The sequence below is a fragment of the Lepisma saccharinum genome, chromosome 25 (genome assembly GCF_977018435.1).
Source record: "Lepisma saccharinum chromosome 25, izLepSacc3.1, whole genome shotgun sequence".
Lineage (NCBI taxonomy): Eukaryota > Metazoa > Arthropoda > Insecta > Zygentoma > Lepismatidae > Lepisma > Lepisma saccharinum.
In genome coordinates this window covers 21,634,635-21,659,043 of record NC_139253.1, presented here as the reverse complement: position 1 = coordinate 21,659,043, position 24,409 = coordinate 21,634,635, and the positions used below count along the sequence as shown (strand labels likewise).

General features: G+C 37.0%; 1 protein-coding gene across 1 annotated transcript; it reads left to right on the top strand.

The window, feature by feature from the left end:
• The first annotated feature begins 274 nt into the window (after positions 1-274).
• On the top strand, positions 275-24,081 carry Fib (rRNA 2'-O-methyltransferase fibrillarin). Its single transcript, XM_083111855.1, has 6 exons — positions 275-398; positions 11,733-11,942; positions 15,072-15,217; positions 15,678-15,848; positions 16,777-17,022; positions 23,657-24,081. Exons 1-6 carry the CDS (start codon positions 386-388, stop codon positions 23,828-23,830), a joined length of 960 nt encoding a protein of 319 aa, XP_082967981.1. The 5' UTR covers positions 275-385; the 3' UTR covers positions 23,831-24,081.
• Positions 24,082-24,409: the final 328 nt, after the last annotated feature.

Sequence of the window (24,409 nt, the reverse complement as noted above, 5' to 3'; positions counted from 1 at the left end):
ATTCCTACTAGAAATCTAGTTCCGTGCGAGTTGAAGAAGAAGAATGTTGCTGTAGTATTGTGCGAGAAGAGTAAACCTGCGTACAGGGTTAGTGGTTTAGTTAGTAATCTGTGATCTCACAAGAGTGTACTCAGTTTTCTTCGTTCTCGTTGATGGGCGCGCACGTGTTGTCGGCTTGGGTATTTTGTTCATTCATCGAGTTGAAGAAGAAGAATGTTGCTGTAGTATTGTGCGAGAAGAGTAAACCTGCGTACTGGGTTAGTGGTTTAGTTAGTAATCTGTGATCTCACAAGAGTGTACTCAGTTTTCTTCGTTCTCGTTGATGGGCGCGCACGTGTTGTCGGCTTGGGTATTTTGTTCATTCAATTTGTGATTGTTTTAACGAATGGGACGACCAGGTAAGAAAATTATAAGAAGTGATGCGAAGTTTTGTTAATTATGGGCTGTTTTCCATTTCTTAACTAAATTCTTTTGAATTAGTTATCAAAGTGTTATCGAAACCTTTTTTATTTAAATAGACTGCATGTGTCGATGGTAAATTTTTGTCTGTTGTTTCAACTTACACCAAGAGGAGGCATTTGCGTTATAACATATTTAGACACACAAGTAGCAAACACACCAGAATATTCAAGAAAGTCGCACATAGTTACTTTTGCACGTGGACGTAAAAACTGGTAGCCAATCATTCCAGTCGTCGGTTTCTTTTAATATTATTTCCACATGGACAAGTCCACTATATACACAGATGGGTTGGCCAGCATTGGACCTTCAGTTTAAAGTGCGATCCGAACCTTGTGCTTCCACCAGCTATCAAATCCGGACACCCTGATTCTAAGCAAAATGAGAGTTTCTACATGGGATAAAGTACACCTCATAATAAGTAACCAGTCAACATGCCACATACTGAAATGTAAAGATAAACGTTCTAAGCATAGATAAAATAGCCGAGGGGAGATTCGCTGTTTCTCAGTTAAATTCTGTGGTCTTCGTCCTCTGTAGTGTGACCACAAGTAAAAGAACCTGCCCAGTCTCACGACTCCCGTGCACTGTACTCCAGCCTGGAGGGGAGGGGCAGAGTAAAGCCCCTATCACACGGAACTAGATTTCTAGTAGGAATGCTCTAGTTGACGCTGGACTGACTACCCATTTGCTAGTTTTCGCCTCACACGGTACTTGTTATACCGTACTTGTCGATAGTCTTTCGTTTCCATAATGGCGGCCGCTCGAGATGTAAACAACGTATCACTTCACACTTTTAAAATACGATAACTATCCAACCGAGAGGAATATCGCATCGCATTAAATGGTTTTGTTTTAGGTAGAGAAGAACGGCGCTGATAAAATATGTACTTTACAACGTTTACTATACACGTATGGAAGAATATTTTAGCTTTTTCAATTGTAAACTTGCCTTTCGTGTTGTATGCACTCGGAAGCCACAGACAAAAAAAGGCTACTTTACAAACTCACAGAATATCTTCACATGGCCAAACTTTGCTCTGATTGGCTGTTCCACAGAATCTAGTCGAAGAAGTTAGTAGCAATTAGAACATGTCCTATTCCTCAAAACCAGTCAAGCAGTCAGCCAGGCGGCCATGATTACTACCCAGAAAGTTAGTTCATCGCCAACTAACTAGAAATCCAGTTCCGTGTGATAGGGGCTTTAAGCATGCTTTCTTATGGCCCAAGCTTAACAGAAGAAGGGAAAGCTGCGCATTAGCACAAGGAGTTATTTGTATCCGAACTATACGTTGTTTCTAGACTTCAACACTAAATGACAATGTGCAAAAAGCAAAAAACTGGATCAAAAATGCGAATTAATATTCTACCTATATATCATGCCAAATAAACTGTTATTTTACCATAAAAGTTAACTTTAACTTGCTATTTGATTAAATATTTACTATCGCACAAACACATCTCACTTCTTTGTTCCTACTTACCTATTTGCTTCGTGGAACATTCTTTAAGGTGTCCTTACGTTTTTTTCATGAAAGTAATTTAAATTTTCGACATTACGAGTACTTCTTTCTTTTCGTTTTTTTGCTTGTGTAAGAGACAAGACACAATGTACACCTTCGTAGATCGTCGTGCTTGTGTTTTGTCGATTTTCATTGGATATGCAGTGTTTCAAACCTTCTTCACCCAAGAAATACAAACATAGTTAACCATTGACGATAGCCCCAAGAAACATACGTAACATTAGGTTAAGCAAACAGTTAAAAAATACAAACATAGTTAACCATTGACGATAGCCCCAACAAACATTACGTAATGTTAGGTTAGGCAAACATACAAAATCCACTGGATCTTCCACACCCGGTATGAATTTCATCACACATCCACAACATGTCATCTTTTCGGAAAACAATGGCATGATTGGAAATAGTGACAGGTTGTCATCAAATGCACGTACAGGAAGCAAATGATAGCAAAGGCTATTGTGCGTCGGAGAATTAATTTAAGAAAAAAAATTCTGCTAGATGATACATTCACACATGACAGAAAACACCTTCCAGATGTTAGACAATGCTACAGGAACTTATTTCCATAAGTAGTTTCTTCTGTAAAAATGAAGAAATCTGTTTGTGCAATAGTAAATTTTTACTGCGATTTGTTTATTTTTTTGAGGGAGCCTGAATGATTTGTGTGTATGTATATGTATACACACACACACACACAAACAAAAGTTAGGTGACAGGCACAGCCTTGGAATACAACAAAACATGGTATCTGTTTGCTGGACATTCTTGTGTTTTCACCGACATACCCGACCATGCCTTATCATCCAGGGGTACCCCCCATTCCACCCAAGTCCAATGGCACATCCCCCCAAATCAATTGCGCCCTCAAACCATATCATAATCCCCACAAATTTTTTAATTTCGACAGTAGGAGTACCGAAAGTAATGGTTTTCTTTACTGAACACTATACTTGATCTGCTCCTCCTACCTAAACAGGGGTGCTAATCACTCAGACCCCTCCAAAAATCGTTCATCATAAACCCCCCAAAATAGTTTGGATGAATACGTAATACAGTTGCTGATACTCTTCCATATAGACTACTTTCAAATGTTCACGCACCCATGACAGACTGCCTTTCCACCACCGTTTGTGTTCGATGTGATGACCAGCACACTTGACGATTGCCCAGCAGCCCAGTTTCCACTGGAGAAACCTTGTTGCAGGTGTACAAGGGTATATTGTTCTAGTCTTGTTGTCCTCTTTCCAGAGGCTGAAAATTGTGCGCACCTTACGAGAAGAAAGACTGTTTTAGAAACCAAAATGTGCAGTAGTCCATGGGGCTGGCATCGGGAGGCCCTTCCCCGTGGTGCAGTGGTAGGGTCGTCGCCTTGTAATCAAGGTGTCCCGGTGGAGGCATGTAGTGGTTTGGATCCTACTTTAAACTGTAGCCTTACTGTGCATAAAGTGGACTTAAAACACTAAATCAACAACAACAAATCTTCACGGGGATGTCTGAGAAGGGAATAGCCAAAACCCGGTACTAGCTTCCATCCATCTGTAGAATGCCAGTGATGATTTTACTGTGTAACTTGACGCCTTGTCTGGAGCAGCTCTACACAGTTGGTATCCGTGCCATACATTGTGGGCATTTCATTGTTGTACATATCAGTCAAAACATGTTACCCCCACAATTGTTGTACATATCAGTCAAAACATGTTCCCCCGCATTGATTTTCACATCGTTGTCAAGGCGACTAGCTTCAATTTTCCCCTGTATCAAAAGCCAGCCACAACCATGATACCCCATGGATAACTTTCGGTGCACTGACGAATGAAATTGCTTCATCATTTACATTGACACGTCTGTATGTAATTGCTTGAACCTTTCCACAATCGGTGAGATATATCCATGCCTCATGTATGGTGACTACAAACTTCCAATGATCTCCAGCCAGGTGACGCTTGTACAGTTTTCTGCAGTACATGGCTGGCTTTCAGTGCATTGGCATTCGCCTTATGGACCGCCTTGAGACATAACTTTTGGTGGATGGTTGGTTGGGACACACAGAACCGGCTGCTATAGCTCCGACGCCATCAATGTCTTAATGCCGGTGGTGTTAGCTTCACTGGGGTCCATTTGGGACGTGGCTTCGTCAGAAACAGTCCGGGAATTGTCACGCTGCAGAATGTCGTCACAGTGGAGCATCCAACAACAAATCTGTGTTTGTGGCACTGTTTAACTATGCTGGAACAACTGAAGTGTGCATCGGAAAGTGCCACAATGTAGCCTTCCCAGAAGATTCACTTTTGGTGCCATTACACTTCTACCAAAATGACTACTTTGCTAGCTGACACAACACATACTACTGCCTCAGTGGTGAAACTTTCATGGAAGCCTATCAGCCACTGTAATTGATGTCTATTTGAATGAACTACCATGTTAAACTGTCCATATTATTTAATTGTTTGCTTTTCAAAAAAAAACTTAAAGCTAGCACATTGATTGGTTGAATGTAAAACTTTAAGCTATCACATTGATTGGTTAAATGTAGTAAATTAAATTATGAAAATATGCATATAAATAGTCTGTGAGTGGATTTATAAAACTCACAATTTGAGTATTTAACACAAATTCATATAACCTTGGCAAACCAAATAACATATTCCAGCCATATGACTGATTAATTTATTGTTTCACTAGGTATTACAGAACCCTGGCTAAACATTCTTAAGCTCAGTGCGATAATATAATACGGTTCGATTTTCAAAGATCTCACCCAATAATAATTATGGGGATTCTATCTTCAGTGCAAATGTAACCTGTTAAAGTAAAATTTACCTGTGACAAGAAATTCCAAATAATGCACCTGCTTTAAATTAAGCAGTATACCAACACTAAGCATTATGTATTTTAATAAGTGATGTTATTATTGAATATTGAGAATATCGCTTATGTCTTGTAATGCAGCTATAGTATAAAACTTCCCATCCACCTCAGTAAAGTGCCAAACACGCAACATAACATTGAGAGCGAAACGAGCAAGATAAATTTTTCTTTCCATTTCTTTGCAGGCTTTCAAGAATATTATTTTAATGGGCTGTCAATGCTTTCTTAGGATCCCGAGATATTTAGTCTTTTCCAGCTTCTCTTTTGTTCAAACTCTCTCTGCACTACAGAAATCACTTGACAATCTTAAGATTTAACACTTTATAAACAGCTTCCTATCTCCCCCATTAAATTAATACTCAATCCTACCACCAAAATTTCCATGCCAATTTTAGACTTACTGTTGATATTGCTGCCTCCAAAAAATTAATTCTGTCTCCACACCAGAATTTCCGCAAACATGTAAGAGTTGCATATCCCCCTTCATTTTCGATAATACCCTTAAACACTTTCTTTTCTTCATCTGATGCATTTAAAATTTTTACATATATTTTAGAAAAATATATAAATGTTGAATTTTATATTATTTGAAGGGAAAAATTTTGATGATGCAGCCTGTGCCCTAATCCCCCTTGTGAGCACCCCTGCTATCACCTAATGAAAAAGTACCAGAACAGGAGAAGATATGTGAAAGATCTTTCTCGCCTTTCATACATTTCTTTACATCCTAGAAGACAGAATTTCAGCCTTCCTTTTCGCAACTCCAAGTTCCTTATGAGATCACTTAATTCACATTGAGTTACTGTGGTTCAATTTCAATGGTTCAAAATCAGTTTAATTTTCACAAAATTGTGCCTTTTTTTGTTTGGCAAGTCTGAGAGGATGAATTGCTGATGGTCATGATAAGTGATAACAAGGCTTAACAGTGTTACCGTGGTCCCTTGGTTCTTGCCATATCCTGGGGATAGTAAATGGCATTGCTATTCCATGTAAGCATATCCTAGTAAATGTACAAGATAAAGAGGTTTTTATCTTGGCCACGAATTTTATGTCTGGCCTTGCAATTGGAGTAATGGTTCGGTATCATTTAACAATACAGGGAATTTATCCAATTTGTTTAAAATTTGGGATACTTACTAATTTGGGCCTCGTAATATTGGATCTGCACTTAAAATTTGGTGCTCAAGTATAAATTTGGCGATTATTTGGGGGCAGGTTAATCCGGCCAATTTCTAACATGCCTTTAACAGGGACTCTATAGATATAGGCGGGGCCGCGATAGCGGTTGGGGGCTCTAGGTCAATTACCCCAGGGGCGGAGCCCGGAATCGGCGGGAAATTTGGAAATGTAGGGTGTGGAAATAAGAACTTAATTTAGATTATTTTGCTATTTCCACATGTGAGCGCCAAATTTTGACTGCAGATTCGTGATTAGGGGTCCAAAATTAGTGAGTATGCCGAATTTCAAACAAAATGGAGAAATTCCCTGTATTGTAAAATCGCTCCAATGGTTCTCCTCTTGTGTTTTTAACGTAAACTGTCCACTAATCTAACAAAATAAGTCACTAGTGCATTTCACTAATATTACGGTATGTTTTCTGTACACAAAGATAGCGTGAACCCTCTTCATACAATATTTTTCAACACAAAGTGTCAATATGTATTTCTCAAGACACAGTGGAATAAAAAGCACTTGTGCCACATGTGGAAAAATTCCCACTGTTGCTGACACATAAGACAAAATGTTTCTTTCCTGACCAGTTCGAAAACAAAATTACTAATTTCTCATAAACCATGGGTGATGTGTACAAATGTGGGCCATATCTGTTTGACGAGTAAGTGCCCACCAACCACAAATGCCACACAAAATCCAGGAAGCAAAACCTTGGTTGCACAGTGGTAATTAGGACACAAAGACAAGTGAATGCAATCACACTAGAACAACTACAACAAACAAATAGGCAGCAATTTGAAGATTTTTCAGCATGTGAAACAGGACTATTGTTTTGCTCGAAGCACGATGTTAGATTTGAGAATCACACAAAGCCTGTAACAAAAGGAGCCTAGACAAAGGGTCTTATCGCACAATGTGCTACCAATCTCGAGTTCTGACGTCACTGCCTTCATTGTTACGCTAAATGCTTAAGTTGTAAGGTTTAGTTCGCTTAACATTAATAATACATTTGCAGGGTATTATGCTGAGAGAACCTAACCTAACAATGTAGGCATTTTGCCTCTGATTAACATCAGAACATGAAGTTGGTAGCATGTTGTGCCATAAAGGAGACCATAAAACACAACGGGCCTGCACTGCCATCTAATGTACCAGTAGAGAAACAATTGTATAGGCAGAATTCGAATAACTCCTTGTGCTAACAGTTAATGTCGCAAAGCCACGAGGATGCATTTGAGTCTCGCACCGTTAATAATAAGTCTGCAAAACTAGAAAATCCTACAATGGATAGTCTTCAGTTTGATGGCAGCGGAGTAGGGAAGCATGGGGAATCTGGCTAAGACAACACGAGGCTTGGTGACCCTATTGAAGTGTGGAATTTAAAAATGAAGTTTCCCTTCTGTTAATTTATCCACTGTGCGTGTGCACACGCACTCTCCCGTGTATATGTATGCATGGCATTGCTTATGTATTAATTGTGGAATAAGATCCTGCCTTCATGCAGTTGCATCAGTTAGGTTGGCTTTATTTTCCCAATCCACGGTGAAATATAAATTGTATATGCAATGCAAGTACAGTTTTTAGGACTTGCTTTATATGCTACTCCTTGCATCCTGATAATTTCTAATGCATGGGTTTGCACAAATAGGCTAATCAGGATTGGACCTAAAGTTTAAAGTGGGAACCAAATCACTATGTGCCTCCACTGCTGCAAGATTTTTTAAAGTGCAAAATTTTGAACTTCCAGAACACATCTGATCATTTTTACAAGGCAGAGTTTGTTTGAAATTCACTTCTTGCTTGGGTGGAGTGATTAGTACTAGATCTATTAGTTGAAAATGTGTCTTGACTGGATACATGTATGCATGCGTATGTAATTTGTTTTATGTGTTGATTTATTATTATCTTTTATAATTATACTTTGATATGTATACATGTCTGTACCATGATTAAGATTTTGGTTCGATGCAATCTTTTATTCAACTTTGCAGCAACTTTCCACATGTAAACCCCAAAAAATGTGGGCAGAGCAACAAAAAACTTGTTTAATGTAATACGAGGGTTATTTTTTAAGTGAGGTCCGTTTTGCAATAAAGACAAAGTAAGTAAATGTTTTTCAAGTAACCATTTATTTTCTGAATTTACACACACTTCTCTATTTTTGTACATTACTTGCTTGCCGGCTTAAACATTTTTCGTAACGAACTACAACTTTTTGGATACCCTCCTCATAGAACTCTGCCTCCTGTGATGAGCCAGCTGTATTAAATGTTGTTCCTTGTGGCACAGTTTTCATGATGCTGCTCAAAGAATGCCAGGAGCCTGCGCGCCCACTCATTCCCATGCTCACACGCAATTTCAAACGGTATTCACAAACAGACCTTGCACCTAGTGACTACCACCTCTTTCGCCATCTGGAGATCTTCCTGGGTGGCAAGCGTTGAAACACTGATGAAGTGAAAACGACCGTGAGTAACTGGCTATTATCACAGGCAGCAGAGTTCCATGAGGAGGGTTTCAAAAAACTCATTACGATAATTGTTTAAACCGGCAAGGAAATAAAGGAACAAAAATAGAGAAGTGTATGTAAATTCAGAAAATGAATGTTTTTTTACTTCGTTTTTATTGCAAAACTGATCTTACTTAAAAAAATAACCCTCGTATATAGACAAAATGTTTTTTGGATGAACTGATTGCTTAGTCACTGAGCAGTCACCAATTGTACTGCTGCCCTCCGTGGCATAGTGGTTGGCTTAGGGTCGAATCCTGGCATGGGTGATCTTTGTGAGTTTCCCTTCATCATTCCCATCTTTGCGATTAGCCAAAGTGGCAGAATAACAAAGTAAAATGAACCAAATTAATCAATAACCAACTGCAGTATCGTACCGTAACGCAACTCCCATGCTGCGTTTGGGATCGAACCAAGAACCTCTAGATTGAATTGGGTGATGTAGTTATTTCTCATTCATCTCTCAGATGGTTATCACTCGCTTGGCCTAAATGTGATAAATGCAAGAGGTTACCTTTTAAAGGAATGGCGATAGAAATTAACTTATTAGATGTGGGTTTTATATTCTCCATGACTGAACCGATATGGATTGGTTAAGAAAGGATATTACTTGCCTTACAAATATATGAAGATTGTTCCTACACTTGTCCTCTCAACTATCACTTGTCTGACCTCCCTGTCAGACATCGAATCTATCACACACCATCGTCCAATAATCGTTCTCCACTTTGCTTCTCTCTCACAATCCGCAGTCCTTACTCTCTCTCCTATTCTCGCCAACTGATCACACCTCCTGACAATTCCAACACTCATGTCACATACACCTTCCAAGTCAATCACCCGACCTTTGTCTGATTACTTATTCAGCATTCCTTTCTCTGATACCTGCTATGCTAAGACTTTATACTTCTTACCCAATACCTTGGGTACGATACAGTACCCTCGAGGAAACCTAAGAGTGAAATGTCGTTTTCTGAATTGTGGAGTTTAACGCAGAAACGGAAACAGATCAATATTACCAACCATATTGTATTGACCATTCATACACTGTAATTAATGCTCTGTGCAGATTTATGTTTCGCTAGATTAAGACTTACAGATGATATGTCAATAACACACTTCAGCACTAAAGTTGACTCCCTGCTCCTGATATTTTTCGCAAACAGGAAACAAGTAAAAACTAATTGAATAGTGGAATCAGTGCCAGCTCCAACTCACAAGTCATAGCAATTGGCACAGAACAAGAATCTCTTTATAAATGTGAATGTACTGTGGTATTTGAAAGTTTTGGGTCAATTTCCATGGAAGGTATGTCTATATAACATATGGTATCATGACCACTAGGTGTGTTAAGGATAATGCGATCATATTTCTTTTTAAACAGTCTTATAGCAACTTTAATGGCGTCAGGTGGCCATTTACTTTACAAAATGTGGGTCAAATGAAGGTGTGGAGGTACAACATTGTGCTTCTTGGGCATGCCACTGTGTGTGCCCTATGCACATACTAATATACAGTAATTATTATCAATTAAATTTACATCCCACAGTAGTTCAAGTGTCATTTTTTCTTATTTGACTTTTCCATAAATTTTTGTTTCATGGCTTCTGGTATTTTTGGCTTTTGCAACACTTGGGATACATTTGATAACCCCGCTTAGAAACTTTTTTCAAAATTTGAAATCAATCAACACAATCACAATGATATTAGATTTTCTGTTTTCTCAGAACACTAACATTTTTGTTATTCCATTGTGTAAGGACCAGGGATACTTTTATTCACCCTAAATTAAAGTGTATGGTCAAGTAGTAAAGAGAAAATCAAAATCACATGAGAGAAGTATGTTGCTCAGCAGACTGGCATGGGGAAAAACTATGCCCAGTTCACGTAAACTTTCTTGATTTCTTGCAGCATACATGTGGGTATTTTACAAATGAAGGACTCTGGTGTAAACCATGGTGACATTTTGGTCATTTTTGAGTTACAAAGTGAAATATGCCATCCTTCAAATTTTGAGTGAAATTGCCATGTTATACCGTGCGTCCATTTCGATCTGCAGCCGAGAGATCGGGAGAAGCGTGGCGGGCGGTGCTGGCGGAGATGCCGACATTTGCGGCCTGTAATGCTCGCTTATTTTTACGCACATATCCAGACATTTATATAAATATTGCAAAACGAGCACTAACCTGGGTTATAATTCATCATCTGTAATTCATCCAAGTTCTGCAATTATATACACAAAAAAATACGCTTTAGAAGTGACGATAAGAGTCACAGATAATAAAACATTTTAATCATAGTTTTGACCAGCAACGTCCTGCTTAAGTTTATATCCTTGAAAGAGTTTTGTGTCGATGGGGATCGTTTGGAGGTTTCGAATGTGCAACACTGTATCAAGATTACGTTGCCGACGAAACCATTAAAAGTCAATGGTTTTCGTGAGCTTCCTCGATGAACTCGATGAAATTGGGGCAGCGTTAGAAAGTTATCCAAACAAACCTCTACGCCGTGTTTCACAGGAGATGGGCGTGTCAAAATCATCAGCACATACAGCCACTAAGCTACTAAAATTAAAACCATACTCTTATAACACAGGTTAGTGCTCGTTTTGCAATATTTATATAAATGTCTGCATATGTCCATAAAAATAAGCGGGCATTTCAGGCCGCAAATGTCGGCATCTCCGCCAGCGCCGCCCGCCACGCTTCTCCCGATCTCTCGGCTGCAGATCGAAATGGACGCACGGTACATTTGCATTGGACTCAGTGAAGCCTTCTGAAAGTGGTAAACACAACACGAAAACAATTTATCTACAGTATAGCTTCTACTAACCTTTTTTCTTAATGAACTCAGAAATGACCATAATGTCACTTATGATGTTTTACACCAGAGCCCTTCAAATATCTTTATACAGTGGACACTTTAATTCGTACTTATATAATTTGAATTCCTAGGTAATACGAACATAAGTTTATTCCCCTTGAAACCATCTTTAATGATGTGATGTTTTTGTTAATTTGATTATTGGATAATTGAAAATTTCGAATTAATAAAAAAAGAGTACACTGTATTTGGGTATTTTCATGCATTCTGACGAGAGGACTGAATTTTCTGGTGTAGCTTTTCTCTGAATACATACTTAAACCATGGTATTTAGTTTCTCTGCAATTATTAATACTGAATTATTTTTACCACAGGTTTTTCACCAGGAGGTGGTGGCAGAGGTGGCCGAGGTGGTTTTAGGGGAAGAGGAGGTGGTTTTGGAGGAAGAGGTCGGGACAGTGGGGGTGGATTTGGGGGTCGGGACAGTGGAGGAGGTGACTTTGGAGGAAGAGGAGGTTTTAGAAGCCCTAGAGGAAGAGGAGGTGGCCGTGGCGGTGGCGGAGGACGTGGTCGTACGAGCTCAGGTAATATTTATTTATTTATTTATTTATTTGAGAAAATTTCAGATACAGCACAGGTGGCCATTTTACACTGAAATTGTCAACAATGAGAAAGCAATAATTATAATAAGCATAAAAATAAAAAATAAAATAAAATAAATAAATAAAAATAAATAAGAAATAATTAAGAGTAACAAAACAACATAAAAGTGAATAGCAAATGAACAAAAAAATAAGTAAGAGATGGCACTATGTGATATTAATTACAAGTATTTCTTCTGATAGAAGACCGAAAGGCAAACTCGGAGGAAAATATATCAATACTTGAGGGGAGATCATTGTATTGTGCTGCAAGTCTATAAAAGAGAGATCTTTTTTGAATTTCTAGTCTAGGTTTTTTAGTATAAAATAACCTTGTATTGCGAGTTGTGCGCATAGGTACTCTAAAGTGGAATTCCTCAAGGAGTGTGTTGCAGCGGATTTTGCCATTCACAATTTTGTATAAGTAACTGAAATCATTCTGCAAACATCGCTGATAAGCAGTTTGTAAGTTTAGAAAAGACAAGAGATGCGGAGATGAAAAATTGCGTAATGAGGGAACCCTGTGACGGACTATAGCTAGGAAGAAGTGAAAGACTGAATCGAATCTGGAGAGGTGAGTGGGACATGCCATGGACCAGACGGGAGAGCAGTATTCTATTATTGGGGAGATGAATGATTTGAAGTACAAAGTGAGGGCTGAGATGTCACTAATTTCAGTGAAACGGTAGAGTAAACCTAAGAGACGCATGGCCTTTTTTGTGGTGCATAAAATATGTTCCTCAAATGTGAGCTTTTGGTCGAAAACAATGCCTAGGTCCTTATGAGAGGATACTGCTTTGATGTTATTGCCAGAGATGGAGTAAGATGACTTTAACAGATTCTTCTTGAGAGAGATAGTGAGAGTAGTACACTTGTCAGGATGTAATGTAAGGCCCCATGTCAGGCACCAGGAAGTAAATGTTGCTATGTCATTCTGAAGAAGATGAGTATCGTCGGAAGTGGAGATTTCCCTGAAAATTTTACAGTCATCTGCGAAAAGAAGGTAATTGCTAGAGGGAGCTGTGAGATGGTCGGCAAGGTCATCGACGAATAATATAAACAAGAGAGGTCCTAGAACACTACCCTGTGGAACTCCAGAGAGGACAGGAAGAAAGTTAGAAACAGTTCCAGGAAGAACAACACGTTGTTGGCGATCGCTAAGGTAGTCTGTGAGAAGGGTGAGAAATTTGCCATGAATGTTGAATCTATTGCATAATTTGTGAATCAGAAGACGATGACTAACAGTATCAAAGGCTTTGGCCAGATCAAAGTATATTACATCTAATTGTGAATTATTTGAAATGCATGCCATAGCATGTGAGAGTAAAACAGACAGGTTTGTAAGACAGGAGCTACCAGGAAGAAAACCATGTTGCTTAGAGCTTAAGTACGGAGAAACAAATTTGTACAGTCTGTCTTTGATTACTTTTTCACAGATGATGGACAGAGGAGAGAGTAAGGAGATTGGTCTGTAAGATGAAACAAAATTTTTGTTACCACTTTTGTGAATCGGTGTGATGTTAGCTTGTTTCCAAGCGTGAGGAAAGATGCCTAAATTATGGGTGTTTTTTGGTCCAACTTCTGATTCTTGGATGCTCGTCATTATGCATGCACCTGTTTTACATCATATGAATGTTAGTTGTAATTATTAATGCATGTGTATGACCTGAATTCCAGAATCAGAACTTGGCTTAAATTTTTTCTATGATCTTTTTTATACGCTCCAAGCATTATTTTAAATATATTTGAAATTTTGAAACATTTTCTCCTTCTCCCAACAAAAGTGGAAGTTACCATGCATACTTAGTTCAAAGCTAGCCATGCTGTAAAGTACAAGTGTAAAAACCCTGTTCTTTGATGCCCGACTTAAATCATACAGTCCATTTCAAATTCTGTGTGCTCTAGGAATTCTGAGAAATCTATGAATGAGCGATTTTGTTCATTGAAAAGTTATGCTGATAAGAGGTCATTCCAACGTGTACATTTGATTAAAATATTTTGAATATTCCACTCTTGTCAGAATCCACCACTGACTGCTAGCCAGTGGCGAGCCCTGGACGCTAAACAAATAATTAATCAGAGTTTTGAAGTTATTACATATTTTTGTATCAAGTATTGCCAGGAAATTCAGCTCCTGAAGTCAGCTATGAACAGTATCTTTTCCGGTGGTAGCAGAGGTTATAACAGGCTCTGCAGAGCTTCAGAAAGTATTCATTTGTGACAACATGATGAACAATTAACTGTGCTGAGAAGTGACTGCTGTCTGGGGTATTTTCTTTTAATGAAAAATCTGTATATGTGCAGGAGAGCAAGTGTGTATATACTAAAATAATCAAACCTGAAAACCATAACCTATTAAAGAAGTACAAATAACACTGAAAATTTGTGTAAATATAAATGTAATTCTAAAAAAGATCGTGAGATCCATGAGATCGAGCTAATGAGTAGCAACGTTTCACACCATAGCAGCATGACAGGCCACATAAGCCTGCCTTGGATAAGTAAAATCCTCAAGTGACATGTGTCACCTATCACTTCGGTGTGATTTCTCCTTAAGAGTACCAAACTACAGCTGACTAAATTACTTGTGTAAGGAGTGAAATTTTTAAGTAATTTTTCACACAGAATAAAATCGGGCTGTAAAGTAATGTAAGTGCAAAATAGTGAAAGCAGCTTATCTCACAATGAAACATTTTTTGGTGTCTGTGAAATATTTCATTGTGCCTGGATAATAATCAACCAATACCCACTTGCTTGTAAATATGCATTGGGATGAAAAAATCTTTTTGCACAAAAATGTATTCAGTATGTACTTAGACACACGTAATTATTAATGCACATACATAATGATACCAGAGTTTCAGAATCAGAACTTGGGCTAAATTTTTCTTCGATATTCTTTTTTTATTATTGCAGGAATTTGTATGTAATAAAAACTATTCAACTGTTTGCAAGATTAAATTTTCATGTTTATTGTGCCTTTCAAACGCGCTATGCTACTATTTTTTTAATTGCACAAGAAGTTTGATAGAAGTATTCAAGTGGCATTTCTTTTGCTTTGTCTTGTTACAGGTGGATTCAGAGGAGGAAAAAAAGTGTTCATTGAGCCTCACAGACACGAAGGAGTTTTCATAGCTCGAGGTAAAGAAGATGCCCTTGTGACACTCAATCTTGTACCTGGTGACACTGTCTATGGAGAAAAGAAAGTATCAGTTGAAGTAAGTGCTACTGTATATTGGACAGAGTAGGTGAATATGCCTTTTTAGCAGGAAAGCTAGATAAGGTTGATGTGCAGGATAGGATGTCGAATTGGAGAAATTTCAGTTTTTTTAAAATTTGCTAACAATACCAATGTACTCTTGATTATGCCATCATGTGGGGTTAGAAGTTGTAATTATTTTCACTATATATATATATATATATATATGCAGACAGTGTTTTGTATTGAATTTGTATCAATTAGTGGGACTAGAAATGGAAGCTTTTACAGTATTTGATTTTCAGAGGTTGATTGCTGGTAATTATTAACATGCCTGTGAGTAATAGTTACTAATCAAAATTTTGTGGAAGTATATTTGTATACCCATGGGAAATATTTTATACCAGTACATGTGCAACAAGTGTAAGACAATTTTTGTCCTTCATGTGAAAATTATAACACTTTTGCTTTAATTACAGGAAGGCACCGAGAAGATCGAGTACCGTGTGTGGAATCCATTCCGTTCTAAGCTTGCTGCTGCTATTTTGGGTGGTGTTGATGCAATTCACATGCCACCAGGTTCTAAAGTCCTGTATCTTGGAGCTGCATCAGGAACAACAGTATCACATGTCTCAGACATTGTAGGACCAGTGAGTGTATTTGTCTATCATTTTTTCTTAATTCCATGTTCCATGCTCTTTAGGTGTATAATTTCATCTATTTTTTTCTTTTTTTTTTTTTGGATAAAAACTTAGATAATTTTTTTATATTGTCGTGGTTTGGCAATAATAATGGTTAACTATTAGAGCTACTAAAAGAAAATTCTTGATTTTACATATTTCCAGGGTTTTCATTTTGTGCATACTGTCAGATTTGTCAGCGAATGAACATAAACAACTAGCCTAGCAATAATTGTGCCTTCCACTCTGTTTTTTCAGAACATCTATTTTCAGTTAATAAACAAATCACTGTTTAGATGTGTAAAATAATAAGTATTGTTCTTGTACAAAGGATCAGTAACATAGCTTGGAAAAAATACTGAGGGGTATCGAAACTGCAAATTGAAAAAAAGTATAGTATTTGTTTACTTAATACAATTTTGTTTTAAAGTATAAATGTGACAAACAATACACATTATTAAGTTAAGAATTTCAGTTATGAGAATTTTTTCAGGCTGAACCGATATCAATGCTGATACAATTTGAAAATTGTAACCATTAAAAGTTCAGAATATTGATGCATATTAATATATAATTATTCCACTTTAGTTACATGCATCAATTTACTGATTCAAATGCATGGCATGGCATTTTTGGAGACCCTGCAAGGGACATCCAAACTCCAGAAAAGTATCTGTGAATAAATTAACCAATACCAGTACATCAGTATTGATATCGGTTCAGCCCTATTTTCTTTTTTGAAGTGTACTAAGAACACTACTAAGAAAAGTTTGTGTTATGAGAAAATTTTTCAGTTAAAGATGTTAGAAGTGATCTTTTGTGTTGATCGTGTAAAGCATGTGTGTGCAAGTGTTATGTAATTGCGTAAAAGGCTAATTTTTAAATTACCTATTAACAGGAGGGATTGGTGTACGCTGTGGAGTTCTCGCATCGCTCTGGCAGAGATCTGATTAATGTTGCCAAGAAGAGGACAAATATAATTCCTATAATTGAAGATGCAAGACATCCCCATAAGTACCGAATGCTAGTTAGCATGGTCGACACAGTATTTGCTGATGTTGCTCAGCCAGATCAGGCTAGAATTGTTGCATTGAATTCCCAATACTTTCTGAAGAATGGAGGGCATTTTGTGATATCTATCAAGGTGAGTAAAATAATTTATTTGTGCAATTTGTATCTTCCAAGGCAGAGAGTGACAGTTCGCACCAGGTGTGCATTTATTTTAATATCATTGGAATGGGCACTTCTACTAAAAAGAATCCCCAGTGAACAAGAGAATAGAAATTTCTCCCCATTTTGCAAGTGGAATTGTTTTTTAAAGTTGATTATTAAGTTTAGATACTGTCACGTGCAACGGGGAGGGGCGAAAAGGGTGGCATTAGACTGTTAAAAAATAATTGATTCATCATTAACCCCTTTCTACACCTCTCCGTCGTGAGCACAAAAATGTTCATGCGGGATGTTTATAACATTTAAACTTTACTAAATCTGCATTGTTCAGAGTATTATAACATATTATTACTGTACCTTAAGTTCTATAACATTTGCATAATAATGTCGGAGGCCTCTTTTTTTCTTTGTTAAACACTACACTAATTAAGTCCCGGGGCCCTAATTCACTTTACTCCTCTCACCTGCCTACTTCAGTCTAATCCTAATCTTCCCTTTTATACCAGCTTCACGATGGGTCTCTACCTGCTATTCCACTCACACCACTATTTCTTATCCTTTTCTCTTAGAGTTTTAATTTATTTCTACATATCCAAGTAGTCACTCGCACACTTGAAGAATCACGCACATTCCTTGCAAAACCTTGTGGAATGCTAATTTTCTGTTACGTCTACTCCGCCATCTTTTTCTTTGTCTACCATGTAGTCCTCTCTCAGAAGAAAAAAAACTTCTCCCTCCTGGGGTGGTTCCTGAACTGGCTGGCAGAGGGGTTGTCCACTAGAGCCATTCTGTTTCACTCACTAGAGGTGCTGCCCTCTAGCGTATTATGTCACACTTGTCCGCAACCTGTCGCAGACCATATTTATTTATTTATGCTAGTATTATCCTCCTGAAAAACAGCTGGCTACCTTAGTACAACAGTAAGTCTACATGTAAATATATAAAAGTCCTAAATTTATAATACAAGATTGAATGATAAAGATGTGACTGTACAAAAGAAATGCTAAATACAATAAGAGGTACAATAAAATATAAATGATATATACATTAAAGTATACATGATAAGTACATTAAAATAGGCCTGATGAATGATTAAAATACAATTGATCTTTAGGTTCTATGGAAATCATTATAACTACCGACTATGGAGTTAAGAAACTCATTATACAGTGCAATTTCAGTTATATGTTTTATGGGGGACAGAAGGGTAAAAACGTATAACTGAGAAAAATGTATTATTGAAATATAATTAAAATGGTAAAGTTAAGTACAGAAAGGAAGGAAAGGAGTACTACATATACACCCAAGTTTGCTGTATTGCACTAATCTGTTCTAAATCGTTATTGTAAATTCACGAGAAATAGACATTGTATGACCACCTACCTATTCTCGTAGCACTTCTGGCAACTGGAGAATCGCAGGGGAGCAGCTTCCTTACTTGGATTTTTACCTTTCAGGCTTAAACCACACTCATGAAAAATGTCAAAAAACAAGTCTGGTGTTAGTAAATTCAGATTTTTATTAATTTTTACATGCAAACATGCTTGAAATTTGTTAGAAACAATCCGATTCACATGCATCGCAAAAACTTACAGCCACCGCTTCCATTAAGCTAAGCCACAGAATATCTCCACCCTCCTATTCCTCTATTTTATACAATGCGATTGCCAATATGACTTTTCTTTGCAGCGCTGTCAAAGTTATAATTTGTACAGCGTGATTGCCATTGTAGTTTTTTACACATTGCTGGCAAAGTTGTAATTTGTACAGCGTGATTATTTTTATATACAACATTTTTAACTAGAGAACTTATGATCTGTCATAATTGAAGGCACCGGGGGGTAAAAGGGCTACAAGCAAGGTTTATCATTTTATCCATTCAGCCAATTCCATGCAAAAAACTATGCTGAACATTAGGATGTTTATCTCGGTCTTATGTTTACTGTAACTCTAGTTTCCCCGCTTTATAAGTTTTCCAAACCCCGCTGATGACAAAATTTGCTAGAAGCCTGTCCTGTATGCGAGTTGACCTTCCCCTCACTTTTGTAGCAGCCTATTCATTCACAGTGCGATCTTGAACTGCTGCCTTACAATCATGGGAACAAGCTAACTATTGGCAAAACGATAGTCACTAAATGCTGCTTTCTCTAGCGTTTTAACACGTTCAAAAAGCGTGACTCTGGTGTCTTTGTTGTGCCTCCCCCCCCCAAAAAGTATGTGGACAATTGAGAACATGGCTCAATCACTATTCCCATTTCCTTATCTACGTAATCCTTCCTAGTAGAAGGGGGAAGGAGAGAGGGAACGGGGGGGGGGGGGTTGCTTGGAAATTATGGAATTTCGCTTTATAGCGTCGGCTCTATGCGTGCTGGATGAATCAAATTTTGAGGGGGACACAATCAAATACCACTCTGTGAGGATATGTAATGCTCATACCGCAACTTTGAAGAAAATATAATAAAACTTGATTCACGGCATTTCGAAACTTTTGAAATTAGAATTCCAAGTCTAGAGTCTGGAGTCTCTTTCCAGCAAGCAGAGTTAAAAATGTAGAACTGAAGTCTTAAACTTGTTGAACGTATAATTGGAAAAATCTTATATCTGAAAATCGTATAACTGAAATATAATAGCACGCAGCCTTAAGGTGAATTGGGAGGGACCGCCAGAAAAAAAACGTACTATCGCAAAACATATAATTGCAATTTGACTGTATTTATAATCTCTACATGTTGTCAATAACGACCCTTTTGTTCGTACTGGATAGGGTGTAGCTCATATAGATATTCTCGATAAAAGCTCTGGAACGGAGTAGTAACCTTCTAAAAAAATTTCAACGAATTTTAGATCATTTCTGTTTCTTCTTGCTGAAGGGTATTCAACTTTTAACTTGTTCAATAGGTTGTCATAACTATAAAATAATTTAAACAGTTTAAATCTAAAATATAAATAGGAAAGAAATTTCTTTTGTATATTCTCAATGATGTCACTTTTTCGAACACCACAGGAAAAATTCCATGTCACAGAACTGAATTCCAGAATGGGTCTGACAAATGTCATGTACATAACTAAGAGAAGGTGGAAGTTGTTCAGACCTTGCCATTTGTTTATAACCCAACCTGTCAGCTTTCTACTTGTTGACACCATATGATTAAGATGCACCTATATCAATATCATGCAAATGATATTGATATGGGAGCCATTTGGCAAGAACAATTTAGCTTTCTTATTACTTCTATAAAAGGAAATTACATACATTTTTCTTTATGGCAATTAGAAATTAAACTTTGTTATCTTCCTACATGTGGTTTATCTTCTCAATTTCTAATAAAATTCTAAATTCTGTAAAAAAGATTAAGGTACTAACTCATTTCCACCACAGTAAAACATTCAGAAAAAATAAAGAAAAAAGTTAGAGAAATACTCTGCTTTACCGAATCAATGAGACGTGTAATATTCGTATATTACGCCTAGAGTGCTTGAAAAACGTCATACACCTTAAAGCTAAGTTTCCTGTCAAGAAGAACTCCAAGATCCTTAACATCATCTACAAGACTAAGATTCACATTGTCTATGTTATAATTGTAGCAGGAGTGCTGTCTCTTGCGTGAGAAGGTCATTGCAACTGATTTAGACAAGCTGATAAGAGAGTTGATTATCATCTAACCACTTCTTAATTGCATTTATGTCCGTTTGTAGTTTATAGTGGTCATTTACGTACATCATTAATCTCTGCATACAGCTTAGTCATCAGCATAAAAAAGACATTTCGAATACTTTAAGTCTTCTATATCATTTAGAAATAAAATAAACAAAATGGGACCCAGGGGAAACCCTTGAGGTTCACCTTTGTTGATAAAACCAGGTTTAGAAAAAGCATTTTGAAACCTGACTTTAATAATCTGTTCCTAAGATAGTTACTAAACCAGTCACAATAAATCGGTGTACAACCATAGTTACTAAGTTTAGCAACCAATGCTTCAAGGTTCACAGAATCAAAAGCCTTAGACAGATCTAGGTAGATGGCATCTGATTGGTGTCTATTGCTAAAAGCCTCAGAGATATCAGTTAAGAATACTGAATGATTTGTACTTATTGATCTCCCAGCCATAAATCCATGTTGGTTAATACTAATCTGATTCTTAAAATTAAAATAGTGATTTGAAAACAATCTGTTCAAACAACTTACTAAAAATATTAATAATTGAAATAGGTCTAAAATTAGATACCTCAATGTTTCCTCTCGCTTTTGGGATAGGAATAATTGTTACTTCTTTCCAAATTTTAGGGTATGTACCACTTGATAGAGACCCTGTTGAACATTAGGAATGTGTTGAATGCCGGAATCACTACTGGGTTTGGGTTTAAGTTTACGAAAAGCATCTAAGATTTCCTTTTCATCAATAACTGGAGGAAATATTGTCATAGTAGACCACTCTTTGTTTGCATAATTACTAGAGGCACATATTTTTGGTAAATAAAAAAGCAAAATTTCGGTACAAAAACAGTCGATTTCGGGTTCAAAAGCGGTAAATAAAATAAAATTTCAGTGCTATAGCGGTGAATAATCACATCAAAAGTGCTGTATAAGATGACATTTTGTTTTTAAAATTGTGAATATAATCCTAAATTTGATTTAAAAAGTGCACTTATTACACAAAATAAACTTATCCCTTCTAATAGCACATTTATGAAGTTACCAGAGTATTAAGTTTATTCCTGTGTAAAGGGGTCCATTTTTGCTTGTCAAATATTTACAGCAGAATTAATCCATTTTCTGTGAATTGCATAACTCTCAGGATACTTCAGACTTCAGAAAGTATCACGTCTGTATATAAATAGTAAATTTCGTGTTTAAGAGTATATTTCGCATTTTGCAGTTCATTTCGCATTATTTTGTGACAAAACAGGGTAGGAAAATGCTCCTCACATCTTTCAGAAACATGAAAAATTGAACATTACAGCATGTTATTTCATATTTCGTGTTTTCGTCAAAAACGAAATTTGCATGCCTCTAATAATTACCATTTGAAGGAAGAGAAAAATTATTTTCAAACATTTTACAAAATGTATCAACTATATTTTGTTTGTCAGTTAAAATTCCGTTAACGGGATCCAAGATACAAGAATCATTGGGAGTTGAAGATTTCACTTTTTTCCCAAATGAGTTTTTGTCATGCATAAAACAAAAATTTAAGTCATTGTAATAATTAAATTTTGCTTTTCTTATATTCTTCTTCACTGCTTTCCTAATATACACAAATTTCAAAAACCATGAAATGTTGTTTATCTCAAAATATTTATTCATAATTGGGAAAAGAGACAAAAAGTTTAAAGTGTAAAGTGTTCCCCTGTGCATAGCACCACGCCATGAAGGCGTATAGGGGGTGTGGGGGTAACGCCCCACACTTTCTTGATCCGGTCGTGGGTGGGGGTGATGTGATCAGCATCACGCCCCTGACCGCCTTTACCCCCCAGGGTTTCCCCCAGGTACCCATGTTATTCGACGCTGGGTGGGCGCCGGGGCCGCTTCCATCGTTAGAAAAGTTCCCGGATTTGAACCGGCCGGGGATCGAACCCGGGACCTTTAGCATGGTAGTCAGACGCGTTACCGACTGAGCCACCGAAAAGAGACAAGCGGTAGTAAATAAATACGGAGGAACTAGTGCTCACTTTTATCCGCGAAGCTGTTTTTTTTTCTTCTTTTTTGATTATTTCAGTGGCGACTGCCACCATCCTAGTTAAGAATTACTACAGTACAGCAAGTTCCAACGAGGATGGTGGCAGTGGCCACTGAAATTAATCAAAAAAAGGAAAAAAACAGCTTCGCGGATAAAAGTGAGTACTAGTTTCTCCGTATTTAAAATATTTGATAATATTTTTTCTTTTTGTTCAGCAATCTTTTAATTTCAGTGGTGAGCCAAGGGGATGTGAATTTTCGATTGATAGACTTTCTAGTTGTCACATTATCATTAATGACCTGTACAACAGTTAAATGTAAAAGTTCTACTAATGAATCTATATCTAGGCTGATATCTATGAAGGTTATCTTATTCTCAAGATGTGAAGGTACATTGGCTGTACCTGGTCTCAGTTAATCCCCACTATACAAAGTACCCAAGGAGAATCGGAATATGAACAAATACACACTAAAAATATATAAATAAAATATAAAATTCTACCCTCGCTTTCTTGCCAGAGTTCTACTTGAGTGGCTCACTTATATTCCAGACGAGTGCAAACTACACACAAAACAAAAAAATATGTATGTATATATTCAAAAAAGAATATGGTGGTTGCATCACAGATACGTTGAAAAATATGGTGAATAAGAATTTTCAGAATCTCATGTATGCAACAACTTTAAGTTACCGCTAATCAAATGAAAGTTTTGACTTTTCCACCTATCAATCAGAATCTTTAACATGTCCTTTTTCCGTTCATGTGATTTTTGTTTCATCTGAAGTTTGGTATTCCCATGAGAACAAGTAAAATTATACTCCCATAAGCGTAATGGTAAGTTTTCTCCTCCTCGTACAACCATCCAGCTCGCAGACCTCTTTTGGTACATACAATAGCCATTATACTAATACATTTTTAATCTTTTACAGGCAAACTGCATTGATTCAACAGCACAGCCTGAGGCAGTGTTTGCTGGGGAAGTCAAGAAATTGCAAGCAGAGAGATTTAAACCTCAAGAACAGATTACTTTAGAACCTTATGAACGTGACCATGCTGTTGTTGTAGGTGTTTATCGACCACCACCTAAAAATAAAGCAGGATAAATACCTCTTGTGTGTTTTACTTTTATTGCCATGTTGCCAAGTCACACAGTTTACTTTCTTTTATGAAATGATAGAAATAAAACAGATACATCTTAATTTGTAATACTGTGTTTTTGTGTTATCCTTGAATTATTCCATGTTATGATTTTTATGGATACATATACTGTCAGACAAATGGGCATTGTTAACTTTTATTATGCCCAAAGGATATATTGTAATCTTATATTATAAATACATAATTTCTTATATCACGACTGTGTAATTAATCAATTTTCCTTGTTGCATCATATTTAACAAGTTAAAGCCACTCATATTCCTTGTATTTAACGATAACTATAACCAGAATTATACCAATCCAATGTGAAATGACACATTTCATTGTACAAAAATTATCAGTAATTTTACCATCCAATGCAGATACAATACTAGTAAATTTTGTCTGTCTGTGCATTGTATTGTTAATGTGCTCTTTGCTGTACAGTTATTATCAGAAGTGGTTGTAGTTACACATGAGCACACTATATCAGAGAATACACTTGTAAGTACTGTCCTTGGCCCCCTGCCCCCTTCCTCCTCAGT

What these genes read in the sequence shown, in the direction of transcription:
- Fib (XM_083111855.1), top strand. An exon ending in AAAAGAAAGTATCAGTTGAA is followed by an intron (nt 15,218 to 15,677) that starts GTAAGTGCTACT and finishes CTTTAATTACAG; the next exon opens with GAAGGCACCGAGAAGATCGA. An exon ending in ATTTTGTGATATCTATCAAG is followed by an intron (nt 17,023 to 23,656) that starts GTGAGTAAAATA and finishes AATCTTTTACAG; the next exon opens with GCAAACTGCATTGATTCAAC.